General features: G+C 37.7%; 1 protein-coding gene across 1 annotated transcript in view; it reads right to left on the reverse strand.

The window, feature by feature from the left end:
- The window catches only part of Adsl (adenylosuccinate lyase), a 521,028-nt gene that overhangs the window by 28,185 nt on the left and 476,456 nt on the right, over positions 1-16,387 (reverse strand). The window contains exons 2-3 of the mRNA XM_083110875.1: positions 7,436-7,639; positions 2,231-2,355 (exon numbers count right to left, since the gene is read on the reverse strand). Of these exons, the coding sequence (XP_082967001.1) occupies positions 2,231-2,355; positions 7,436-7,639 (329 nt within the window). The remainder of the gene's footprint in view (positions 1-2,230; positions 2,356-7,435; positions 7,640-16,387) is intronic.

A 16,387-nucleotide genomic window follows, 5' to 3' on the forward strand; every position in this document is an offset into this window, starting at 1 on the left:
TGAATACACATCTGTTATTTGGTCTCCAATGTATAGATCGTACGAAAATAGCATAGAAAGAATTCAGAAAAGGTTCCTAAGGTATCAGTTTTACAAAAAATATGATATGTCCCCACGACAAAATAACGTGAATTATAATAATCTGCTTGACATATTTGGATTTAAGAGTCTTAGTAATAGGAGGAAAATATTAGAACAGTTGTACTTGTATAAAACAATTAATGGTGTCTTAGACAACAGCTCCTTTCTCGGTCAAATACAATTCAATATAAGAAAAAATAATCTGCGTAATAGAAATATTCTAACTTCAAAAATTTCAAAAACTCAGAAATATAGAAACTCACCAATAAATGGAATGTGTCACAGTTACAATATACTTGTTGCAAACAACCAATGTGTAGATTTTTCACTTCCATTTGACAGATATAAAAGAATAATAGATTCAGTGCTATAGAAAACTAAACTCTGATAGAATATAGATTGTTTAATATAAATGTTACCATTTACGGTGTGCAATACTTGTGAATTACATATAAACCTCTTGCCTAAATGTATGTAGATAAGTGTATATATATCTCATGTGTTACGTATGTTGTATGTTATATGTATTGTACGTGAATGAATGAATGTGTGTTTGTATATTTCCATGTAATTTCTATTGTATTAATCAAATACAGTGTATGCCTTCTGTAATTGGAGGTTCAATCCTCTGTAGAAGTGCAAAGCATAAATAAATAATAAATTTCAAATTTACCTAATCAACTTCAAAATATCTTGCAATAACCTTCCATATGCAAGATATATTTTTCTCTTCAAAGGACACTAACAAAGCAAACTGATTGAGAGGATTCTGTTTTATTTTCCGCACAGCTTTCTTTTTCTTCGCCTTCCTCGATAAAAATAAAGGCTAAACTGTGAAGAACTTGCCTCAGGGAATTAATAAATATGTAAAAATTGAATGGGATTTGGATTAATAAAAGTTGCAATTTTTCACGTCTACGGATAAAAATTCACGCATAATTCCCGGTGAGCAGACATACATACATATGTATAATGTACAGTCACGGACACTGCCGGCTTGTAATGAATACATTGACTTTCAATGGAATCGTTACAAACCGGCAGTGTCCGTGACTGTACAGTGGGATGCACAAATCTCGCTTTGCAGATTGTTCACAAGTATTGCCATTAATTTCTTTCTTTAACTTTACATGTGTTAAAGGTATGGATCTTTGTGTAAGCTGGTGCAATGGTTGTGAGCAGCTTGTTTGGCATTTGTTTCAATTCTTTAAGCTCTCACTTTGTAGACCAAAGAGATCAACAATTTGCTTGTTAATACTTATGCATCCCACTCTAATTATGCAATCCTGGGATAAGAGAACATATACATAATAACCAGATATATTAGTGTAGTTATGGTTAAACCATATGTACTGCTTCAATCATCAAGGCTCTGCTGGACCTAGGCAATATGGAAAATTACATCTGCTTACATCACAATTCCGCTAGAGCATTCACGTGAATCCTCATGTGGTTTGCTTTTGTGGTTGCCTAGATATTCCTAGTAGTTTCTTGGCTACTTAAGTCTATCAAACCATTGATAATATCTAGACAACAGTGAAAACAAACCACACACAGATTCACATGAATGACAAAAGGTCCAACCAAGCCTTAACACCACCATGGTGAAATTGTATGTACATTCCAGTTCAGATAAAGTGGCACATACTTGAACTGGCCAACATTATGAAGTGTGCCACTTTATGAGTGTACAAGAGAATTACAATTTTGCATTTCTGCAAATGTTCAAAAATTTCTACATCTCATCTATTCATGGCTACATGGGAACTACAATGTTTCATTCTTTTTACAAATTCTCGCTTTTCTATCCTGAACATCTGTAGAAAATCAGTTTTACCCTAAAAAAGACTATAGACTCATAATCTCGACAAAATATTTTGGTTGATAAAACCTGTATTCAGGTACTGCCAGTCAATAGAGTTCTATTTGTAGATAAAAAAAACAAGTGTTAGAATAGAAAAATAATATTCAAATCATTTGTTATTTAACTTATTCTGTCATTTCAATTCGAATTTGCCGTGATTTTATTTTTGAAAGCCTTTTATATGGTTATTATTGGTATGCCACTTCTTCCCTACATAAGGAAAATATGAAAAATGCACAAAGCAGTAGAAAAATTATATTCTTTGTGCTATACAATTGTACTTACTGGAGATGGGTGAACCCTAGAGCTGGCAGTGACTTGTATTGGTCTGCAAACTGTGCCAGTCGGCTGATGCAGCTGGCCACCTTCGGAAGCAGAAGATCAAATCCATCCCTCAAAATTATTAGGTCCTGGAACAAGTTGGTGAAAAATTTCTTCACGAGATGAATATAACTTACTGACTAAGTCATGAACATTAATTAAAAAAAATTATGTTCCTTCCAGATATACTTCAACTTCCTATTATCTTTGACATACGATTTTTGTTCTTTGTTTAATTTGGTGTGAATCAACGAGAAGAAGTTTGTGCCTCTTTGGAGAAGATAGAAATACACAGGGTGTTTTACAACACAAACCAACTTTCACCATGTGCAGGACATCAAGCGAAAGAAATACTCCTAATAAAAATTTTGTTTGCCAATGAGATGTTAAAAAATGGCATTTCCTATCCTGTATATATGCAACCGCATGGTACAGTTCACAGTCGCCTCTGACAATTTTTCTATTATGGATAGACCATGTTACTAATCTAGATAAGGACTGCCCTCTGAAGTGTGAAAGAGGGTGTCTACCATTTCATGAAAACAAAATTCCCTGACTTTTCCAGGTTTTCCAGACCAAGACATATTATAAAAGTTTCAAGATCTAGTCATTATTACACTTCTTGTATTTAAATATGTGGAAAAGATGGTCCTACACTTTAGCTAAACATCACGCTTAGAATTATATTTAACCAAATTTTAAAAAAATTCATATCGCATGTTAAGAGGAATAATAAGAAGAGAAAGTGACCAGAAATTGGCTGTCTGATAGGATTATCAAGGGTGAGCTTAAGAAATACTTGCCACACATTGACTAATGGGTAGCAAAGATTCTTTTTTACATAAAAGAAATCAAAAGAATTACAGCATAAATAATACATACTACATAAAAATATAGTAATATATGTATTAATTCTAATATCTACCCAAGGCAACCCAAAAATTGCAATCACAAAATGATAAATTCCAATAGCAACTTAGTGTAGTAGATTTCTACTAGAAAATACAGGTAATGGACAAAATAATATGAACACCTTGGTTTGCAAAGGCCTATATACACCGTCGTGGAAAAGGAACAACACTCAGCAGAGATTTCAACCATCTAGTGGCGATGATAGCAAACATATCAGTCTATCAGAAGCTGGTGTGAGAGTTGCATGCGAGCAGTCCGCTATCCGTCAAATGCAGGTATGTCCGACCTTTCAGACTTCAAAAGAGGCATGTTCATAGGAGCCCGCCTGGCTGGAGCATCTGTGACAAAAACAGCTACACTTGTTGGTGTAGCACGGAGCACAGTGTCAACTGTTCTGACAGCCTACAGACAACATGGAAAGACAACGTCTGCAAAGGAGAATAGTGGGCGAAAATCAAAGTTATCCAACAGGGATCGACGTGTGTTGAAGCGAATAGTGACTCGAAAGCACAAGACAACACTGTCCCAGATAACCGCAGAGATGAACAATCACCTCCAGGACCCTGTATCAACAAAAACCATTCAAAGGGAGCTGCATTCTGTGAACATTCATGGCAGAGTTGCCATCCCCAAACCGTTGGTGACTCCACGTAATGCAGTGACACGAAGAAGGTGGTGCCAAGAGCACAAGAATTGGACACAGCAGCAATGGGAACATGTGATATGGTCAGACGAATCATCTTTCACATTATTTCAGACCACAGGACGTGTTTATGTGTGGAGAACTCCTGCTGAAGCATTTGATATTGACTGCTTAGTGCCTACCATGGAACATGGTGGGGGGTCTGTGATGGTTTGGGGGGCTATATCTTGGAATGGTGTTGGCCCACTTGTCGTCCTGCGTGGGAGAATCAACGCAGAGAAGTACTGCACCATCCTGGGTGACCACCTCCATCCCATGGTTCAGACTTTGTTTCCCGATGCATGCCCCACCCCATCTTCCAAGATGATAACGCCCCTATTCACACTGCTAGGTGCGTTGATGCATGGTTTGATGAGCACAGTGATGAGGTAGAACATCTCATCTGGTGTCCACAGTCCCCCGATCTTAACATCATTGAGCCTTTGTGGGGTATTTTGGAGGCCAAAGTGCGTAATCGGTTTCCACCTCCAATGACACTTTCGGAACTTGAGACTGTTTTGTGCGAGGAGTGGCTACGTATTCCAGTTCACACTGTACAGGACCTTTATTTGTCTATCCCACGTAGGATACAAGCTGTCATTCAGGCAAGGGGGGGCCCAACCCCCTACTAATACACGTTTTCTGCAATTACATTGGTGTTCATATTATTTTGTCCATTACCTGTAGTTCAAAGCATGACCTAGTGTGTTTACCATAAAACTTTTACTGCAACTACTGGTAATACTCAGTACATCAAACTGAAGTATAGTTTGCCCACAACCAATTTAAGATTTATTGCTTCTCTCTTTTTCTTTCTTTGTTGAAAAACCTTACTTTTAGTGCACTACTGCAAAAAAAAAATGTTGATTTTTTCAGAAAAACCATAAATTTTCATGACATATCCAGGATTTCCAGACTTGTAGACACCTTGTGAAAGCCTTTCTACACACAAGAGAAAAGGGTAACCAAAGTGACCACACCTGCATGGAATCTCTCAAGGTACGAGCACATACTTCTTGAATGTGCCGATCTTAATTTCCTCAGACAGAATTTTAACCTTCCCATAGATGTATCACCCATGTTAGGAAATGATGACTGTGTTTTAACTAATGTTTTTAGCTTTGTGAGAAGAGCGAGCCTCTTAACTCTGTTTCTGAGGAAGATATGAGTGTGCCTTTACCTTTGATTGAGTGATTGAAATTAAAATCGTGGGTGCATCTGTAGACTACTTGCGCTCAAAATGTTTGTTTTAAGTCCATTTTATGCTCAAGATGAGCTACTCAAGACAAACTACAGCTTACAGTAAGATCTACATCACTACAATGTGCTTTTATGTAATATTAATTTAATTTAATGTTACAATTAGGATTTTAGTTTCTGTCAGTGCAAGGTGTCAGTCAAAACAGCTGTGCCGAGATTTTCTTTTTACTGAAGATTTTTATCCTGAATTTACATATGGAAATTTAGACTTAAATGTCCGAAAGTGATTACAAATTTGTGTGAAATCATATGAAAATGCCCCCCCCCCCAAAAAAAAATTAAGATGATATAGATAACACAAGCCTGCGAAGATTTTGCAGAGCAAAATATATAATATGATATGTCAAATCAAGTGTGCTGATTATATCAGACATGTTATTAGTTTTGGCATATCATGTACAGATTTTGTACAATTGTACATTTTATTAATCGTGATGATGTAGCGGTAATAGTATTAGTAGAATGCTTGTAACATTAGTAGGTTGATATTTTAAATGCGTTAACACTGCAAAATGTGGTGTCTTATAATGTACTTGTTTGTGTATTGATTAAATGACACCAGCATTGGAGAGAGGTATGGTATGTACTCCTGAAGCCTCTACTAGGGATCGAATTGGCAAGCCTCACGTCAAACACCATTGTGTGAACCACTCAACAAAAAAGAGCTCTAGGCATAGTTTGCTCTGCCTTCATTATGAACGAAATAGTGGTTCTGTTATTGTTACAAGAAGATTTGGTTCGCCCCATGACCATGTCATTGTTGTTCAGTCCGTTACATGCAGGCCCAAACCAGAAACATTCCTCATTCAACATCACTTAAAGAAACTTATGAAACTAACCACTGCTTTAGAAAAATTAAATACAATGAACATAAGTGGTACTTGTGAGTGGCACTGTGATCTGATCTCAAGATTGTGGGGTTTTATTGAACAGCAAGGAGAGTTCACTAAATTCCCATGCTTTTTGTGTGAATGGTCAGTAGAGTCAAATACAAACACTAGAGGGCCTCCCCGATGGCGCAGTGGTATCGCCCTTGCCTTGTAATCAAGGGGTACCGGGTTTGATACCCGGTGGAGGCACATAATGGTTCGGATCCCACTTTAAACTGTAGGTCCAGTACCAATTAGCCTACTGTGCACAAAGTGGACTTAAAACACCAAATCAACCGACAAACACTGGACAGTTTCTAATTTACCCAAAAGGAAAGACTTAGTTCCAAGTGCAAAAAATGTAGCCAAGTTTCCATTAATTGACCTACGGAACGTTTTGTTACTTCCTTTACACATTAAGTCAGGGATAATGAAGCAGTTCGTTAAAAGCCTTAGACAAAACTAGCCCTTGTTTCCAATACCTTGTTCAATGTTGTCCCAGACAAAGATTAAAGGAGGCGTTTTTGTCTGCAGATTCGTCAGCACATTAAAGATTCTGCATTGAGAAATATCGTGAATGACTTGGAGCTTTAGGCATGGGACTTATTTTTTGACGTAATGGGCAATGTCAAAGATGGCCGACATGAATAGATTGTGAAAAGTCTGCTTCAAATGGTGAAGATGCTCGGCTGTAACATGAGTTTGAAGTTCCACTAAGTGAAGAACAGGGAGAACAGATTCTATCAGGACATTAAGGACATGGAAATGAGACATCAGGGTCAGTGGGATGTCTCCATGATGGCTTCGTACTGTTGGTGTTTAATAAGGGAGAATTGTGAAGACCACAAATGCAAATCAACACAGTGAACATTCGCCAACAAAGCGAAGAAGATAATTTAATTTTCCCGAGGTACATTTCAAATGATTTCAAGACTCCACAACTTGTTTTCATGTTACAAACTTGTTTTATTAAAATTTTGTCATTTCTTGCCAGCCTTTCACGCATTGGTTGATGCTGAGTATTAATGAAAAATCAGTAACTCAATACATATTTCAACCATTGCAAAAAATCCTTGCGTGATACAGAAAAACAGTATGCAGATTTCAATTCAGCACAGCCAAATTAGGTAAGAACACCTATTTACCCTTATGCCACAAAACAAAAAAATTATTTCACAGGCCTGTGTAATCGAACAAAGTATAAAAATCGAATATTTCCAAACATTGTCTTGATCAAAATTAATGCAAAATGTTTACTAAATTAATGGGAGAACCCATTGAACTCTCCCCTGAACTATAGATATTCCTATGACCCCTACCACTACCAATGACTGACTAACACAAAAAGTGTTCTTGATCGTTCAGCCATAAACAGAAATCCAAAGAACATTTATTAAAAGAAATAGTATATTCTCTGGCGAATTTTCAAATTTGTGTAAACCCTACCGTATTGTCTCCTACATAACACGAGGTGGCTCCCAGGTGAATGATAGGGGCAGCATGTGGACAGCAGTTGGCAAAGGTGTGAACGTGAGCCATGACATCATGTCTAGTGAGCTTCTCCTCCTCAGCGGCCATCTTGAAGTCGATGTTGTACACATTCGACTCCATTTCAGAAATCTGGTCATCTGTGATGGCAAGTCCAAGATCCTGAAAGGAAAGACAAATATTTACTAATTTGATATTTACAAGTCCTTGAATGGCTTTAAGAATTCAGATTAACAAAGAGAAGTGGAAAATGTGATAAAGATTGTCTTTTTACATTAAGAATTGAGTGTATAAGCAATGTTCAATAAATTTGTAATTTTCACAAATAAATTTGGTTATTATTAAAATTTATGAGTTGAGGAGGTTCTTTTTCCCTTTGATATTGCTCAGTTAAAGTATTAGGTGAGTAATATGGTATTAAATGGAGTTAATTAATGAGGTATTCACATAGGTCACATCTGGAAGTTTTTTTAAAAAATTAATAACAGTAAAAATAAAAATGTTTTCACTGCAATAAAAGACATGAGATGAAAGGTTGCAATCTACAAAGTTGCTAAGTAAAGAAGTTAGCCTGGGTACAATTGGTCATGATAGAAACAGGTTAGACTTAGGGGAAACTGCATCCATATTGGTGGCCGCCATATTTAATTCAACTCAAAATGTTAAAGGGAAGGGGGCGATGTGCTTATGCGCCGATTTCTTCATAGATTTAGGGGGCAGCAAAGCTAAGTAAAGCATGAATACTGATTTCTTTCTGTTTGCGAGGGGAGGGGTTAGTTGGGACCAAATGCACTTGAGTTAACATTTAAAAAAATTGTAATTACAATAACTAGCTTTGACAACAAATCGTATACCGGTATATCAGAGTACATCGAACTTTATTAGCTCGACAAAAAAATAATTCACTGTACTACTGTGATTAGTGTAATTGTACAACATAATATACTGCATGTAACTTTTGACAGAGAATTTGAATATCATATTCGGTTTATAATACTTATTCCTACAATCCTTCATAGGAGTTTAATATCTTCACCAGTGGCGAATACTGAGTCCACGATCTGGGCCATCTAACTATGTCGCGTGGTCCTAGGCTATGAATAGAAATAAATTTACCAACTCCTAAGGAATCAGGTTGCCAACCCATAGGAAATCCAGTTGCCAACTCATAGAAAATCAGGTTACCAACTTATAGAAAATCAGGTTGCCAACTCCAGAATCACCATCATCATTTGAGGGGTCTAGTGAGAGAGGGAGCTATGCCACAAATCTTGAAAATTTTATTTTTTGCCATTTCCAGTCTTCTCCTACCATCTGCCATCTATCATGTGAACTACAACCATGTTGCATAGCTCCCGCTTGTTCTGCAGCAGATTTTCTGAGTTCTTGAATACGTCCTCATCAGCATTTTGAGTGAGAGAAGGAGCTATGCCATTTACTGATGGTGTCTGCAATAGGAGTGGCAGAGGTTGTGTTGCAGTAACCGGTGCTAGATTTAATATCAGCCCTGAAGTTAAAAAATCTCATGGCAATAATGCCTTATATTCTTCCAGTTCTTCATGGTGTTTACCAAAAACTAAAATCCACAGAAACAATGGACAGTGAAGATCCTCCAGAAGACATATGAAGTTGTCTTTATGTAGATCATATGTAACCCTGTGAACACGATTTACACTCAGGCAAAGTATTTGAGCCTTGTTCAAAGTATTTGATGTGCTAGATTGATTTTTCCACATGGGTATACTACAACAATATACCATACATGTTCATAATAAATGGTATTTATATTGAAATTCATATTTTTCCTTTTGAATAATTTACCCAACAATATGTTCAGAAAAAAAAATTACCCTTTGTTATACAAATTATGACTCAACGCAATGCTTTAGAAAAGTCAATTTATTTCCATTTCTTGTCAAAGTGGCATAGCTCCCTCTCTCACTAGACCCTTCATTTCACTGATATGAATAAATTTATTAACAATTTCTGATCGATTTTCCTCCTGTATTTTATTCTCTAGACTTGAGGCTTCACAGATAGCCTAGAATATACGCTCATGATCTTCACACATATTTACATAAAAAGGAAAGGCCTAAGATCAAATTTTCATCCATGCGAGGTCGATTTTTGGCACCCCAACTGTCCACACTGTCCCCACTACTTTCCACGTTCGGCCAATAAAAAACATGACCCTGTTGTTTTAACGACAATAAATAATAGCCTTGTTCAATACCTTATTGTCAAAGAACGCTTACCTTGTAGGTTGATATCAAAATAGCAATAGTCTCTTAGTTTAAATTAATACATGATTTTGCAATATACTTGTGTCATTGAGAAGTAACTTGAATTACTTTTTCTCTACAAAAATCCAACTGTTTATAAAACAAAATATCCACATTTATGTAATCAGAAATAAGGATTTGGCTCTACTAAATCGGGACTCCCTGATGTGATACCATCGAGGGCAGTGCCCGGGGCAGCCGCCCACACACACTCATACGCATATTGTTTTGAACGTTGGTTAAGCATTGGTATAAATATGTAACACTGCAACTTTCAGCCACATCGATGCAGTATGAAGTAGCACACACATGTTTACAGGTACGTGCAAAAAAAATCCTGAATATATGTATAAAGCAGTGACATATTGAAAACATAATACTTTCAACTTCTGCTTGACATTTCCGAAGGGAAACAGAGGTGCTTATTTTGCAATGGACTGAAGGGGCCCGGCCCCCCTGTGGTATCCTCGTTTTCTGCACCCGTGGAAATGTGATATATATATACGTATATATGACACTGTTTTCTCACACCTGGAAAATGATACCTTTTTTTAGTCATGCTAATAAGTACAAAAAATGAAAAAAAAAAAAATAAGCATAAACAAATACAGGAAAATCTGAAAAATATTTGTTTATTACATCTCTTAACTTCTTCAAAGCTGTTGCAGTATGTTAGGAAGGTCATCCTGAGATTTTCTTGTGTGAAACTCCTGCATCTTGTCAGCAAAGAATGATTTGTACAGGGAAAATTTTATTTCCACGTAGCATGACGTCACAGGCGTATTTGGAAATCTCCACAGTTCTTCGGTGAATTCCTCTCCAATATATGTTTCTTCACAATAAATCTTTTTATAAATTTGACAGTGTTTTGTAACCGAGATTTTTCAGTAATACCTGACTGAGCTTGTCGGACGCAACTGTAGCAACACCATGAGTTTCTGAAGACAAGGTTACTGAAATTTCATCAATCAGAGAAAGCGAATGTTGCAATGGATTATTTCGAGCTTCCAACCGTGTTATAATATCAGGTGATTTGGAAAAACGATTATGGATGTAATGTATCTTTTCTTGGATGCCGTTTTTAGCAAAACATTCCAAAAAAAGCCAGTCTTAACAGGTCTGTGACTTGGAATGGCATGACGTGGATCGCGTTAGCTGACCTACAAGTAAAAGAGGCTGGGAAATTCCCGTGCGGCTATTTAGAAGCATTGATCTCGTCAACCCGATGCCGTCGTGTGATTCAAATAGGATTGAAACATGACAGATTTGGGTGAAATATGCTATTTTAAATCAAAATCATAAAATAAGCAAGCTTAACAGTTTCCTTCAGAAATAAGCATTTATAAGCACTTTCAACCTTAGTTAAATAGCTCATCAAGGTATGTAATACGAAGTATAACCTTTCTTCTGTTCTTAGAACATTAGAACTCTGGAAAAGAATATGCATTTCACTTATACATCCGGGCTCTAGTCATAACTTTTTCCTTATTACATATAGGTTGAAGAAACCTTCACCACTGCGTTCATCGTGAAATTCTAACCTGATTTTGATTCTAGTCTGACTGCCACGCGGGAGACCCGGGGTGGGTGATCTGAGGTCTGAATTTTCCCAGCTTTGTCCCCGCATAAAGTGTCTCCAGGGCCCTCCCAGCCTCAAATCAAATGGTACCCGGTGGGGGAATAAAGGCGGCCAGAGCGTGGTGCTGATCACATCGAAAATATGTTGGACCCTAAATACGCCTTCATGGCACGGTGCTATGTGCACAGGGAATTTTAACTTTACATTTACCTATATACTCGTTTCTGTACCCCTGAGTAACAATGTTTATTTTTTAAATACGCGAACCCTTTACTATGTCAATGGCTGAGCCCCCTCCCCCCACAAAGGATTACTTGTCTCCGGGCCCCCCGCACTGTTTTCACAATATTACGAGGGGCACTGGCAACACTGTTGCTGTCACGTGTCACTAACAGACGTGTTTCACCTCAGGCTATCATACTAAGGCACTTTTAATGACAAAGGAGAAAGTTGGTTATTCTCGAACATATGCAATAAATTACATACACCTTGCAACCCTGAAATGTGGGTATACCTACAAATTAAAGCAAATGTTCCTTGGATACATAAGTTGGTTCGCTTGATCATGTTCTCAGATACCTTCCTGTATCATGGGCGGCTAACCATACATGAGCTACATGTACATGTATATATATAAAAAAATATATTAGAAAAGATGGTTTACCGGCGGTAACATGGAGAATACGCCACTGATCTACAAAGTCTGTTAGTGTTGTTTCACGTTTTGAACTTCACACCGCATAACCCAAAGTATGATATACGATTTGTTTTTTTTTTCTCCCAAACTGACGGGGGGAAGAGTTCCAGTTTCTAGAAAATCTATCTTTAGAGATGGTAGCCAAGGACGTATTTAGGGGGGCCGACCCCCCCCCCCTCGAAAGACTTACCAAGTACAAAAATTAAATAATGAAAGTATGCTTTGTTTAATATTGTAGTATAATCGAGATATTTTTTTATTTCAATATTTAGTTTTTATAATTCCTTTATTTAACATTAATTTGATGTGTGTGTGTGTCTAAATAAAAGCTAACGTAGTAGAATCAGATTATTTTCGGAACAGCTCTGGCTCAGGCCCGTAGCCAGGCAGGGGGCAGGGGGGGCTGAGCCCCCCTGGAACTACCGTCAGCCCCCCCTGGTACTGAAGTCAGCCCCCTTGACATTAGGTAAAACTATTGTGTGTAATTTGTTTGCAGTGAAGAGTGAATATGTAAACAGCCCATATTATTTTGCTCACAACTTTGGTGAAGGATAAATTCAGGGAGCATGAACAGCAGCTATTACATTCGTTCATCTTATTTATAAGAAGTCTAGTAGAGACAAGTATTTAGGATATTCTCTACTCTGGACTTCAGAAAGTTCCTTCACAGGGGAGCTTCTTTACCTGTACCTGCGTTGCCCCTGTTTCTGCAACCTCCCATTTATACAGAAATCTGAGACTTTGATGTCATTATGCAAATTCCCTCCGCATCTTCGTCAAAGGTTACAACAGCTCCCAAGTTTTGGGAACGAAGGGGAGTTTTAATGTTTCTGCCAGGGAGTGGAATGTACGCTAGGCACTATGATTGAATATTGCCCCTTTTTTGTTGTGTGATATCTGTATCATCAAACGTAGTATGGAGTGTGTAGTAAGGGATGATTTCAGTAGCAGCCAATTAACACTTCAAGTGATATTTTAAAAGATATAGAAAAATGTAGTATATGTGTGATACGTATTTCTAAACTTTATGTAACTTAATGACCTCCCACACACATAATTTACCTTAATTTAACAGTGTTAAACTTTTGAAAAATGGAATTGATTTACAAAGCCCCCCTTCATAACCCGTGAGCCCCCCCTGGAGATCAATTCTGGCTACGGGCCTGCTCTGGCTGACTGCGCGAGTCTAGCTAGTGAGCCTACCGACACGAGGAGCGTGAGGAAGAGGGTCCGCGATTGGTGCCGGGTTGGAATGACTTCAGTAGCTCGCTTGTTGATTGGCTGCTTTGCTTTGTACCTTTCAGATACGGCCATTGAAAGAAGGGCATGATATGTAAAACAGCATAGTAATTTGATTCAGCTTTCGTTACTTATAATGCAGCACCTTTCTGCCACAATTCAAGTTACAGTAATTCTACAACATAATCTGTATATGTGCTACAATTACCACTATACACATCCGAACAAAATCGGGTATTACATTACTTCGGAAGCACCCTATAGTAAACGTCAAGAAGCTTTCTAATGCATAATTCTTAACTTCTAAAATATATTCCTGTTCTTTTTAAAAAGAGGCGAGGAAAGGAGTGGACAAAATAGTATTCTTGGCAACTGATTGCAACACGAAAGCAAACATGGTGTCAACGCTGATAAGCTGTCTTGCTTATCACTTATCGCTTCGAACCTAATAAGGGCAAATACCTTTCGATTGCGCAGTTGGAATTCTTCTAGTAGCTGCACCACTGTACCGTGGGCCGATAAAACCTTTTGTGCGAGAAAAAAAGTTATAATATGACGCAAAGGAAATGAATGTTTTTTGAGTGGGATGTTCCGGTTTATGCTATATTGTCCATATCCGGAACCTTAACAGTCTGATAATTGGAAAGGGGGGGGGGGGTTGCAGCTCTTTTTTCAAACAACAAATCGTTTGGCCAAGATTAAACCCATCTTAAGCCCCTATCACACGGAACTGGATTTCTAGTTGGAATGCCCTTGTTGGCGATGAACTGACTTTCTAGGTAGTAATCATGGCCGCCTGGCTGACTGCTTGACTGGTTTTGAGGAATAGGACATGTTCTAATTGCTACTAACTTCTTCGACTAGATTCTGTGCAACAGCCAATCAGAGCAAAGTTTGGCCATGTGAAGATAATCTGTGAGTTTGCAAAGTAGCGTTTTTTGTCTCTGGTTTCCGAGTGCATACAGCACGAAAGGCATGTTTACAATTGAAAAAGCTAAAATATTCTTCCATACGTGTATAGTAAACGTTGTAAAGTACGTATTTTATCAGCGCCGTTCTTCTCTACCTAAAACCATTTAATACGAAGCGATATTCCTCTCGGTTGAATAGTTATCGTCTTTTAAAAGTGTGAAGTGATACGTTGTTTACATCTCGCGCGGCCGCCATTATGGGACGAAAGACTATCGACAAGTACGGTGTAACAAGTACCGTGTGAGGCGAAAACTAGCAAATGGGTAGCCAGTCCAGCGTCAACTAGAACATTCCAACTAGAAATCCAGTTCCGTGAAGTATACTAACCACGACTGGACTATATACCGTATTTGCTGGAAAAAGTTTTATCACTGAATATTATAATTAATTTACAGTATTTCAAATGCGAGTATAAAGTAATATGTAGGTCTACTTTCCACAAATAACTTACATAATCTAAGTAGGAAAGAATACATTTTAATTTCCTCCGTCAAAACCTACATATTCATATCCAGGGCTAAATGACGATTCACTTGAAACCTCTTCTCAAACAGAATCTGAGTCCTCATGCTACAAATTATCCTTGTGCCATCCAGTGAATTACTAATGCTACACTTCTTAAATGATTTAACATTGCCTTAGATTTCACAGAATCTCATGAAGCTTTGATCCATTCACCCCTTTTTAAATGTAATCAAAAACTGAGTATCGGCGTATAAGACGCACCTTGTTTTGAGACCTAATTTTAAAGAAAAAAGTGCGTCTTAAGCCCCTATCACACGGAACTGGATTTCTAGTTGGAATGCCCTAGTTGGCGCTGAACTAACTTTCTAGGTAGCAATCATGGCCGCCTGGCTGACTGCTTGACTGGTTTGGAGGAATAGGACATGTTCTAATTGCTACTTTCTTTCCTCGACTGGATTCTGTTGAACAGCCAATCAGAGCAAAGTTTCGCCATGTGAAGATAATCTGTGAGTGTGCAAAGGAGAGCTTTTGTCTGTGGTATCCGAGTGTTACTCCATCAATGTATAACGTATACAGCATGAAAGGCACGTCGAGTTACACCATCTATGCTGAGTGTACGGTGTTTACATTTGAAACATCTCAAATATTCGTCCATACGTGTACAGTAAACGTTTTAAAGTATGTATTTAAGCAGCGCCATTGTTTTCTACCTAATAACGTTTTATACGAAACGTTATTCCTCTCGGTTGAATAGTTATCGGCTTTTGAAAATGTGAAGTGATACATTGTTTACATTTCACGCGGCCGCCATTACAACTTCCCTCGTATGGGAACAAAAGTCTATCGACAAGTATGCTGATAAGTATCGTGAGAGGCGAAAACTAGCAAATTGGTAGCCAGTCCAGCGCCAACTAGGGCATATCTACTGGAAATCCAGTTCCGTGTGATGCGGGCTTTATATGCCGGCAAATATCGTAGTTTAATGTGGCATGCGAACCACACTGAAATGTGCAATCACCAGTGGCATTTGTGGTTTCACATCTTTTGCCTCTGCAGTTTCCGTACGTACGTGCATTACGTTTTAAACAAAATCTGAAGAAAAATCAATGTACAGAATAATACCGTCGTTAATATGGAACAAATGACAATAATATGATAACTTTTCCTGTACTGCAATGAATATTATAGAAGTGGTAAGGGAGATTTTTTGCTACTTAGGCCTTGCCTCCGATACTATATCACGAATCCTACTTACTACGGAAATGGAGATTCTTACACCAATATATCTGTGCTCGGAAAGTTACTTTTTACAAGTAACTGAGATAGAGTCAAAAGTAATAATTACAGTTCCTCATTTAAAAAGTAACTAAGTTACATTCTGCTGGGAGCTTTTCTTGCAAACAAATTGTTCACTATTATATGAATTTTGTCGCTGTAGTGAATTTATATGGTATCATATAAACTAATATTTTCAGTCGATTTCATTCTATAATTAAACGAACGGTGCACATTAACAGATTTTGATTGAATATTTGAACACGTAATAGGCTACTTTAATTAGAATTGGGGCATTCCACGTGGAAGTTCCCCTGAACCTCAGTTTTTAAAATTAAATGCAATGCTGTAACTTTATCTTATCTTGTGAGTGAACAATCTAAAATTGTCATTTGGATAAA

The sequence above is a fragment of the Lepisma saccharinum genome, chromosome 24 (assembly GCF_977018435.1).
Source record: "Lepisma saccharinum chromosome 24, izLepSacc3.1, whole genome shotgun sequence".
NCBI lineage: Eukaryota > Metazoa > Arthropoda > Insecta > Zygentoma > Lepismatidae > Lepisma > Lepisma saccharinum.